An 11,368-nucleotide genomic window follows, 5' to 3' on the forward strand; every position below is an offset into this window, starting at 1 on the left:
ACATTGTTGGAGCCATCCGCCGTCTTGTACTTGAACTGGTCGCCCAAGCAAGAAATAGGAGGGTACTCAAGATTTGTCCAAAGCGTCTTAATGAATTGACCTAAGAGACGATCTCGCAATTCGGACCCGTTAGGAAGGGTGGCTGCAAGGCGGATGATATTCTCGTACTGGACAAGATGTTGTGAGTAGGTGGCTAGGGAAGGAAAGAAGAGGAATACGTACCAAATACGTCCGGTCATTGACCAGACCGCTGTCGAGGAATGTTTGGCCTAGTTCGTGAAGGAAATCGAGGTTTGGCCCGACTCTTAGGCTTTGGCTGTTGACGTCGTCTTTGATGCGTGTCAGGATATTGATCAAGGAGCCCCGTGCCAGGCCCGAGGGAGACTGCGTGGAGGCCATGACGATATCCTCGACTGGGATCGTATTTCTGTTCTCTCTCAACTGTACAAGTCAGATTGGGGGCCGATGGAGGAAGTCAACCAGAATTGTGCAGCTCAGGCGGGGACAGAGAGAATAAGTTTCTGTCATTCCCAGCGGATGTAGGCTCATATATCAAAGTTGCTCCTCAAGAGTTTGCTTCTCAAGGGAAAAGTCTAGAGTAGGCTACTGTTTGCACCTATTCGACCGTGCGTGTCCCTGGCTGTGGTATTAGGCGGCCTTGCGAACGGCAGGCAATTAGGCCGTTCTAGACTGAGTTGTGAACTTGGGGTGACGACCAACCGGACCGTCGGGATGCAGAACGCCCCCCAAGCAGTCAGTGGTAACGCCCTTCGGCTTTGTGATTTGGCTCTGTCTACCGCTCAGCTCGTTTTACGTGCCGTACCCGTATAAACCTGGAAGTTGTAATCGGAAAAGGGCCCCGCCGGGCTAGGCAGAAAGGCAGCCTGCAGGGAGTTCTGAGGCTGCAGAAGGCTATTAGGAGACCGCGCTAGGCAGCCGCATAGGCTATAAGGAGAGTGCATATACGGGGGAAGGTGAAAGAGCCCCTCGGCGGATGAGGAAAGACAGATGGCACCCATACATGGCGGCAACAAAAGGGCGCTATTGGTGGCCTCGGTCCATCTCGGTGAGTCAATCATGTCCTATCTCATGGGGCCTGACCAGGGGACGCCATGTTGGAGGCAAATCGCATCTTACTGTATAGTGTATACCTGCCGCATTGTGGTGGCTGAGCAAAACGGACCATGAACTGGACGAACACGGAAGGCAACTGGCTGGTTGTCTTGCCCCTGCTGGTACGCCTTGTGTTGCCTTGCGGCAATGGCATCAGTCGCGTCTCCCAGGCGTCACGCTGTTGGCTGCGTTTCCCTCGGTGGCCTGGGCACGGCTTGGCCTCAACGTCGGCAGTGCTATGCAGGCCGTGTGTGGTTTGCGCATCGCCGGGCTGAGATTCGTGGCTGTCGATCTAGACTTCGAGATCCAACGTCAGCACATTTGACCCCTGGGCCGAGGCCATTTGTCGATGAGGTGGGCGCCTTGGCCATGATGACGATGCAGAATGTTGCGTCGGTGCACCGATATATGAGGCATCCGACTCGTGGAATGTACTTACACTGCAAGTGGCATCTCGAGCGAGCAAAGCATCTCCGGCGCTGTACTTGTCCCCATCGCCGTTTTGTCCTTTCCACCAGCAAGATGCCCGACGTCCCCAGCCTCGGGCGCCCGGAGAGCAGCATGGCCACCCTGCATGGCCCTGTCGAGACGCGGGAGCCCACGAAGCTCGTCCTGTGCTTTGACGGCACCGGCAACACCTTCAGCGGATCCAATGCAGACACCAATGTCGTAAAGCTGCTGAACAACCTGGACTGCAGCCACCCGAATCAACAGCACTACTACCAGAGTGAGTGACTGGCTTTGAACTTGGACGGCTTCATCATGGCTTAGCATGGCTGTTAGCCGGCATCGGCACGTACGACATCAACGCGCGCTCGGTGAACCAGCCGTGGCTTGGCGAGCTCCGGAGCTCTATATCGCAGCTCATCGACCAAGGCCTGGGCACCACGTTCGACGCGCACGTCATGGCCGGCTACCGCTTCCTGATGCGCTTCTATGACTCGGTGAGCAACGGCCGGCGTCGAGGCTCTCTCTCCCTCTCTCTCACTGCTTGCTGACGAGAGGCAAAGGGCGACATGATCTACATGTTTGGCTTCAGCCGGGGGGCCTTTACGGCCAGGTTCCTGGCGCGCATGGTCAACACCGTCGGGCTGCTCTGCAAGGGCAATGAGGAGATGGTGCCTTTTGTCTACCGGCTCTACCAGCGCTACCTCTCGGGCAAGATCAAGCGCATTGAGGCTACGCAACCCGGGAACGACACGGGCGACACTGGCGACGACGACACGGCGGCGCGCGACGAGGTGACGGCCTTCAGCAGCACCTTTTGTCGCAAGGAGCACGTCGTCCGCGACGACAAGGCCGAGGAAAACATCAAGGTCTACTTCCTCGGCCTCTGGGACTGCGTCAGCTCCGTGGCCGTCCTAGAGCGCAAGGCGCCCTTCCCCGTGCCGGTGAGCGGCACGGCGCACATTGTGCGGCACGCCGTGGCCGTCGACGAGCGCCGCGTCAAGTTCCGGCCGGCTCTGTTGGCCCAGGACATACGCAGCAACAGCGCCGACGACATCCAGGAGGTCTGGTTTGCCGGCTCCCATGGCGACGTCGGCGGCGGATGGCCCGCCGTGGCCGACGAGCCGCTCGACTCGGGCCGGCCTATGTCGCTATGGCAGCGCGTCAAGAACCTGTGCACCACGCGCAGGGCCGCCGCGCCCTCCAGGGACGTGGCCGCCGACCGCTTCCAAATGAGCGACATTCCGCTGGCCTGGATGATCCACGAGGTCGAGCTCGTCGGCCAGCAGTACCCGCCAGCGGCCATCAAGTGGTCCCCGAACCTCGACGGCTTCAAGCGCCGGTTCGACAAACGCAAGGACCAGGCACTCGGCGGCTTCATGCACGACTCGCTGCGGTTCGGCTACGGCACCGCCTTCTTCCAGGTGCTGCTGTGGTGGGTTCTGGGTAGGCATCCGCCATGTCCCTCCCCCCCCGAGCAGAGAGAGACGTCAATGCTGACCCGGCCAGAATGGTGTCCCCTCGTCACCCGCTGGGAGCTTCACGGCAACCGGTGGAGGAACACGCACTTCCCCTTGAACAAGGGCGGCACGCGTGACATCCCCCTCAACGCAGTCTTGCACGAGTCGCTCGTCCTGCGGCTTCAAAAGGACAGCGACTACAATCCCCAAAACAATCATGGCGATGACCAGCCACCTTGCCTCAAGGATCACGGCCGCGTTGCCGACATTGACCAGACAGAACCGTCGGACCCGGCCCATACGACCTTTCGCCTTCGTGACGAGCCAACCACCAACGCCGCGGATACTAATCGGGACATTCAAGTCTAGAAGTGTGGCGAGACGTCATGATGGACATTGATTGGATGTCACCGGCTGCTGGCCTGGATTGCCCTCGCTGCAGCCTTTATATCAGCCTAGATGTGGCGTGCGGGATTCAATACTCATTATCAGAGGGACCGTGGTGAATCCGTAGCGAAGTATTAATGGGATTCGGTTGTTGCATCGAGGCCTTAAGGGATTACCTAGGCAGTGCTTTATTAAGACTAAATGCGTTATAATAGAGTATTACTACTTAGTATTTACCTAAGACTAAATATCTCTTAAGTAGAGGCTTAAGAGCATAGTAGAAGAAATAGGGGCATAGAAAGGTAAATTTAGTAATATATATCTTAGTCTATCTATTAAGATAAGAAAGGGGCTTATATAGGTACAGTAACTATATATAGCCAGCTAAAAGACGGCATTAAGATATTCCTATACCTAAGTTAGGCCTATATAATATCCTTAGGCTAGGGGAGTTATATTAGTTAGGCAGGCTTCCTTATATATAACTATTAGGTCTACTAGGTTTAACTATAGCCTCTAATACTTGCTCTCCTTAATATACCCTATTATTACCCTAGCTTCTAGATAGTAGGGTAATAGGTAAAGGGGCGTTTAGTCTAATAAATATAAGGCTATTCCGATATTAAATTTAGCTATTTTATCTATTTAAGGAGGTTATCTTAAAGGAAGGGGAGGCTCTTAATAGTTTCTTATAAAAATAAGGTAAATATAGGAAAAGGGAAGATTATTCGGTAGCTAGTACTCTATACTTTATAAGTATATTATACTAGCCCCCCCCTCTTACTTAAGGAAGGTTTAAATATTAGTTAATTAGGGTTATATAACCTACTCTTACCGCTTAACTAATAGTTAAAGGCTATTACTATTAACCCCTTTTATAAGGGATATAGCTACTATAGGGCTAGGTAAAAAGAATAGTATATAAAAGATAAAAGCTAGGACCTAAGAGGATAGGATATAAGGAGAACCCCCTTCCTTATATCCTATCTCCTTAGGCCCCTAAGTTCGTTAACCGCGCCCCCCTTAAAGTATAATTATATAACCTACTCTTTTGCCCTAAAAGGAGTCGAACTTATAATTAATAGAGTTATATAACCAATAGTTTTAAGTTATATATATAACCTTCCTTATAAAAAGGGGTATAGCGGGGTATCCCTTTAAGTAGCCTAGGTACTATAGTACTTCTACTAGTAATTTTTATCTTTAAGATAAAAGTAATCTTAAAGGTAAGCTAGTATAGAGCTTAGGTATCTTATTTTTAATAGCTTTAAGAGCTTCTTAAATATAGTTTTTAGTATATTTAGAAAGCTAAGGCATTGCTAATATAAAGACTATTTATTTTATAATTATAAGGCAAGAGATACACGAGAAAACGCGGTTGCAATATAATGTATTTAACGAGAGTGCGTGCCGGTGATAGGGTGTGCCGGACTTTAGGTAGGCTGACTTATAGCAGTGACGTGTTGGGCTATTAGGTTGAGGCTGATGCCCATCCGCGAGTATCTGTCTATCTTATGTACTCTACACAGTATCGACTAAAGGCGATGCGCCGAGATTTTCTGAACGAAAATCGAGAGAACTGCTGGTGGGCTGGCCTTATACCGCATTTTCGGTTGGGCGTTCCCACCGCCACTAAGTATCCTCAGAAGAGCCGAACCGGCGGAGACCGGGCGCGAAACCTCGAAACAAGGAAAAGGGAACCGGTCTTGGTGTCCATAATCCCGCGGAGGCGACATCGCTAAAGTAGAGCATTCCCGCAAAAAAGAGCGAGGCCAGCGCACACCCCAAGTTGGCGGCTCTTTGCAGTCTCTTTGGCAGGGGTGGCAGATGCTGCCGCAGCCACTTGTTTGCGGCACGCTCTACAATAATTCCCACTGCCTGGATGAGGAAGAATAGCAGAGGCCGCCATGGTTTGGTGTTGGCCACCGACGACAAGCTGCCCGAGGCGTGGAGCAGGCCAGACTGGAAAAAGCTGACGAATATGGCAACAGCGTCGGCCGCCGCGGTGCCCGGTTTTATGTAGCCCTCCCTGATGAGGAACGTTGCCGGCGCGAGAAAGGGCACACGAAACGTCTGGTGCCAGTAATCTCCCCACCACCCGGCGAGGCCTCGATCGAGCACCTGCGAAAACGACCCAAATGCCGATGCGTGCATCCATAATCCACTGCGTGATGGAAACAATGTTCTCATAGTCCAATGCTGCATCAGGTCAATGATGCTATATTCAAATGAGATGTGACTTAGGCAAGCGACCAGAGACAGATTGACTCGATAGCCGGTAAGCAGCCACCGCGGCAAGACCTGAAGATATCGCGGGAGCAGCGGTCGTTGGTGGGACTCGCCAGGACCAACAGCGAAGTAAAAATCTTGTTCCATCAGAATCGAAACGAGGTCGAGGACAATGTAGGAGCGTATAATAGTGTTGAACCTGGTATACACAAACTCTGTCTCGGAAAGACAACGCTGGAAGCCGCTCTTGGTAACTCGTGGGACGGCCTCCATGACGACCCGTTCTCCGTCCCGGGCATGCCGAGGGATGTATGGTCGCGGAATAGAGGAGATGGACCAGTTCCAGCCTAGAGTCTGTCAGTTACCTTCTCAAATATCAAATATCTAAATCTTGACTGCGGAGTCATCTTACCTGCACCTCTTGGGCTCAGCACGGCATCTGCAGCCCAGCAGAACCTCTCCAAGAAGGGCGCATCCACAGGGAACCGTTGCCAGATGTAATCAAATTCGGCATCCACTCCAATTTGTTCGAGACGTGGACTGGCGACTGCCACACCATTGCGCTTGACTCCATTTTGTTCATCGGTGACACCAACACGGTCCCCAGTACAGCTGCCCTGGCCCTTTCGCTTGGGAATCTTGAGGACCCTGGCCGCGTCAAACTGCGGTCGGGACCAGATGAGGAGGTTCATGCATATCATGGTTCCCCATGTACCCATAGTCCCGGCCAAGTAGGAATAAATGACATCAGTATGCCATGTGTGGAATACATTGCCGACATTGATGATAACCACCGCTGCTGCCACTAACCATCTTGTCTTATATAGCCAAGGCCGCTTTGTGTGTGGGATAGACAGCCAAAGTATGGGCAAGATAAAAGTCAACAGGTAGCTGTATGTAAATCCAAACAGCCGCCATCGTGCCGCGGCCCAGATTGTTATAGGAGAGGGCTGGCTTAGGCAACCGTTGATATGACTATGGGATCCATGATCGTGGGCTTTCCCTGATGTACTCATTGAAATTGTAACCAGTAGCCTTACTCGGTCAGGGATAAGAGGCAATCGTCGACGCCAAAGGACGTCAAGGTTGGAGAATAAGAGGTGAACTGAATTGGACATCTGCCGCAGCCCTATGTAAAGAGACACGGAACCGTGAAGACTGCACAGTGAATCAATGCATCAGGTGCAATTTAAGGAGAAAGGGAATAGACATCGCAGCTTCCATTCCCAGGACATGGCTACAAAAAGGTACATGTGCTTCACTCTTGGCATCGTTCAGAAACAGAATAGCTACCGAGTACGGCGTTGATTTGCCGTGTCTCACCAGGGAGCGACACTGCCACACGCAGCTGATCATGTCTCACAAAAAACCCTCTACTTTCAACTTGATACGGAGTACGGAGTAAATACATAGGACAGGGAGAACGCTCCCCATTAACCTCAAGACGTGAACCGGTGACAGCCGTAAGTTACCGTTGCACCTAGGCAGGCCGTTCCGTTGAGCGCCATTCCGTTGACCGGCGATACTGGCACGGTCCTCGGCACAGCTGCCTTGGCCCTTCTGGCTGTTCCGCTCGTCTTAGGACTTTTAGAAGTCTGACCGCATCAAGCTGTAGACGTAACTAGATTAAGAGGTTTATGTATATCCTAGCCCCCCGTATACTTATTGTACCAGCAAAATAGGAGTCAGTGTGGACAGGCTCTTCACTGCAGTGAGGTTATTCGAACTGGTTCAATTGGTTATATCTTGTGTAACTAGGGAAACGTGTCCCATACAAACTGTGTGCAAAGACCTTCCTCCCTGTGTCTCACCTCTTACTCGCACGTGACTAGCGCGGTCGATTAGTTATACGTGCGCGATCGGTGCCTAGTGCACAGGTGGATCCAACACTGGAACCTCTTTCTAAATCGATGATCGCGCACTAATCAATCCACCAAAAACACACCAAACACAGCGAATTAAGATGAGATAGGAAAAACACGAACAAGAACACCAACAAACTCCTACCACGATGCATCACTATGTTGGATAGTGTGCTCTGACTGTAGCTCTCCTCCCCACACTGGGTGTGTTCTGCCACACGCCATCATGGGCCGCATTTCGAGCGCCGGATGCGCTAGCTGATTCCATCGGTCCCACGTTGGAATATGGACACGAGGATCTCCTCGTTAATGTGAATGGAATAAAAGAACGACGGTAAAGCAGAAGAAGGGAACGAAAAAAACCGATTAAATCTCGTCGAGAATTGTTGTGTTATTGCGATGAACGAATCCTTCCACCTCACGTTTAGCTGATTGTCGCTAATAAACTGCGTGAGGGCGCTGTTTGGTGATGCCTTCGTCATAGCATCGGCAGGGTTATCTGCGCCGTTGACCCAACGGATTTCCGCAATATCCCTTGATTCATATGCCTGCCTCAGCGCCATGATATCTATCATGAGTCGCTTCTCTGTTGTGGTGCCAAGTTTGACGAGGCACTCATAGAGGCTATATGAATCTGTGCAAATGACGAGCGGATTTGCTTCAGATCAAGGCGTTGTGCGATCGTATTGACCGTTTGCTTGATCACAAATGCGAGATCGAAGCCCGATGTCAATCCATAGATCTCTGATGCAAGAACGCTTCGAGTAACGCGCTTGCATTTAGTTGAGCTCCAATGAAGAATGTTTCCGCGGATGGAAAATGAATCGGTTGATTGCGCGGTCTCATTGGCGATGATAATCACAAAGCCGATTTGAGAGCTTAAATCCTTATTGTTGGCGAATGATCCATCGGTGAACACAAAGATCTTCGCGCTCGAGATCGATGGGTATGTAACATAGGCCACGGTCGGGATTGTTGATCTGCCATTCAATCCGCTTGTTCAAAGCCTTGAAGTCGGTATTAACGGGCTCTTGGGCTTGTGCCGCAACGGAACAATCGTATGTTGCTTCGGGTTGGCAAATCGAAGCGATATATGCCCCAGGCGCGTTGAGCAGCATAATCCTGATGCCTACTTGATGCCTGAAGATTGATCTCCTCGAGGTTTTGGGCTTGGCCCTTCTGCCTGACGATGACACAGCCATTTTGTATGGTCAGGCGGCTGCCGTTAAAGTCGCAGATGGAACCTTCTTGGAGAATCTCTTTTGGCTTGGCCTTAAAGCAGAGTTCTTTCTCCTCGATCTTGAGAAATGCATCTGTGCCAACAATGAATGTGTCATCCGTTTGCAAGGCCGCGATGCCAAACAGGTCCTTGTCGGCGATGTTGTTTGCCGTGATCAGAAGGCACGGGTCAAACGAAGAGGTTTCCATATTAAGCTTGCGGCAGTGATGGTCGTGATATGTGTTGAACCAGTGGGCTCCTGCCTCTGCGATGCCATATAGCGGCTTCACGATTCGCAGGATTGTTCCTCTGGATATCTTCTTTTGAGTTCTTGAGGAAGGGCTGCAAGGATGACACGGGCCAGCTTGGTCTGGGATTGTGTGTATGCCATCGTGATGTCTCTGATCATGATGAACATATCCCGTGTGCAGAGAAACGGTGCTAAGGCCAAGGCCACGCGTTGTGCGGGCCGGCTGATGGTAGGGGCTTGTGTGAGGATCCCACGTTTCCCATCATCATTGTATCCTTGCACAACGAGGCGTGATTTCTCGTATGGCGTTGCAGTATTTCTTCCCTTAACCTCTCTGACCATTCGTGATTTGAAGACACGATATCCACCATGTTTATTCGCATCGAATTCTTCGGGTACAATGACCCCAGCGGCGAGGAGGTTCGTGAGCTCGAGTGTGTCGGAAGCTTCAAATGGGAAACCGGTGCTTGTGATCTTTCCTTCAGCTCGTAGCCGCTTGGCTAGGCCGAGATGTTCCATTTCTTTTCGAACAAGAAACGCATTAGCTTCATGATGAACGATAAATTGAACGGGTGAGCAAACAATAGTGGATTCTGATGTGCCATTTTGTGCAGCATCCTTCCTAGGTCGGCCACGCCTGCGCGGCCTCTTTGGCTCAGGGTATTCGAAAGGTTTGGGTTGGTCTTCTGTGGTAGGAAGAGGAAGAGGTTGTTGAGTTGTGGGTGGAAGGAAGAGGGTTTTGAAGAGGATGTTGTTGATCGGATTGTGTTGAGGGAAGGAGTGATTGTTGTGTTGATGGGTCTGTGCGGCTAGGGCTAGGGTCGGGTTGCAACTGAGGAAGGAGCGATTCCGGGTGACGATAGTACGGTTGGACGCATGTACTGCGAAATTTCGCTGGTCCGTTGTCCAGGTCAACTGCGATTTCCGTATCCGTCACCTCGAGCACTTTATATGGGCCTTGCCATCCGTGCTTCTCGCGAAATACGCGAACTTCGCTTCCTAGCGCCAGGGATAGGGGCAGGCGCAACGCTGTATCAGGCCCATTACGCGTATTTAACGCGGTCTGAACCTTCCTCTGGGCGTTGATCTTCCTCAGCTCTGACATCGTTCGCCACACCGCCTTAGCTCTTGCCATTGCGGAAGGTGTAGGCGGCGAATCCATCGTCATTCGAGGCAGAGCACCGAAGACGAGGAGGGTTGGAACGAGGCCATCCGGACCGGCTGTGTCGTTGACAGCCTTGAAAGCCATTTGAAGGACTTGATCAGGGCTCACGGTATCCTTCAGCTCTGCCTTTAATATATCATATGCTCTTCGGACGGGCACATGATACTTCTCAACCTTCCCAACAGCCCAATGTGCTTCCACAGGCACCTGATGACACGTTATTCCCATCAATTTCGCTTCTGCTTGGAACTCGGCAGCAGCGAAATTCGTGCCTGCGTCATGAGTGATCACATCGGGTGGTCCAAGGTATGTATCCATCCAACATTGTTTCAACGCGAGCCACGTTTCCTTGGCCGTCATGTTGATAGGAATCTCCCTGCCTGATAGGCAGTGGCTTGATCAACAACATGGAGGACTGGTCTGCCACCCAATGTCATGACATCAACGATGACTTCGTAATTGAAGTCACAATCATCCTTCAAGCTGAACTTGAACCTTCGTGGCGGGTCGGGTTTTATCTGACAGTAGTGGCAGAACTTCTTTATCATTTTCAGAGCTTCGATTTTCACATCATGGCCAGCCGAATTCAGCAGCTTGTGCAGCCGATACACGGATGGATGACCAAAACGCGTGTGGAGGCGCCGCAATTCAGCCTCCGTGAGATATGCCACTGATGCCTCTTGTTTCCGCAAGAAGAACCACGCGTGACCCCATCTTCGAATCACTGGAACGCTCACACCATTGCCAACGAGCTCGTTCGTGACGTTATTTAAATATACGCCGAGCCGATCCATATCAGCTAGGCATAGGAGGAATGGCGTTGGCACGTTGACTATATGAAAATCAACCTCTCCCACTGGTGTGTTCAAGGTGATCACGCCAAGTGGTGTTTCCAATCTTCCTGCACCAAATCTAACTGGTTCGGGCTTGCGATCATCACGGAATTGGACTGGGGGCATCTCTCGTTGGAGAGCACGCAGTTGTTCGATTCCTCCCGTCGATATGCATGCCGCACCTGTGTCCGGCATGATTCCTTGGAACGAGTCTTGAGAGTAACGATCTAGTATGAATTGTGTGGGTTCGTCACTGTTGAATAACTTGATGCCTACTGGAGAGATCCGATGATGGAAAGCTTCGTTGGACAGAAGGTCGCAGCAGCGTAGAACGATTCATAAGGGTCAGAGAGTCAGAATCATCGGATTCCTCGGTTCTCGAGTCATCCTGATCCTGTGATTC

General features: G+C 51.4%; 3 protein-coding genes across 3 annotated transcripts; 1 reads left to right on the forward strand and 2 right to left on the reverse strand.

Moving 5' to 3' along the window:
* Window positions 1–1,635: 1,635 nt before the first annotated feature.
* On the forward strand, window positions 1,636–3,389 carry HRG_07049 (alpha/beta hydrolase domain-containing protein; the record flags this gene model as incomplete). The annotated part of the gene is made up of 4 exons (XM_044865520.1): window positions 1,636–1,840; window positions 1,897–2,057; window positions 2,118–3,006; window positions 3,070–3,389. 4 exons carry the CDS (start codon window positions 1,636–1,638, stop codon window positions 3,387–3,389), a joined length of 1,575 nt encoding a protein of 524 aa, XP_044719482.1.
* Window positions 3,390–5,039: 1,650 nt separating this feature from the next.
* On the reverse strand, window positions 5,040–6,337 carry HRG_07050 (membrane bound o-acyl transferase family domain-containing protein; the record flags this gene model as incomplete). The annotated part of the gene is made up of 2 exons (XM_044865521.1): window positions 5,040–5,983; window positions 6,049–6,337. 2 exons carry the CDS (start codon window positions 6,335–6,337, stop codon window positions 5,040–5,042), a joined length of 1,233 nt encoding a protein of 410 aa, XP_044719483.1.
* Window positions 6,338–8,385: 2,048 nt separating this feature from the next.
* HRG_07051 (uncharacterized protein) lies at window positions 8,386–8,926 on the reverse strand (the record flags this gene model as incomplete). Its single annotated transcript, XM_044865522.1, has 3 exons — window positions 8,386–8,534; window positions 8,632–8,770; window positions 8,822–8,926. The coding sequence occupies 3 exons, from the start codon at window positions 8,924–8,926 to the stop codon at window positions 8,386–8,388; spliced, it is 393 nt and encodes a 130-aa protein (XP_044719484.1).
* Between the last annotated feature and the right edge of the window lie 2,442 nt (window positions 8,927–11,368).

The sequence above is a fragment of the Hirsutella rhossiliensis genome (genome assembly GCF_020360975.1).
Source record: "Hirsutella rhossiliensis strain HR02 chromosome Unknown scaffold00007, whole genome shotgun sequence".
Classification (NCBI taxonomy): Eukaryota; Fungi; Ascomycota; class Sordariomycetes; order Hypocreales; family Ophiocordycipitaceae; genus Hirsutella; species Hirsutella rhossiliensis.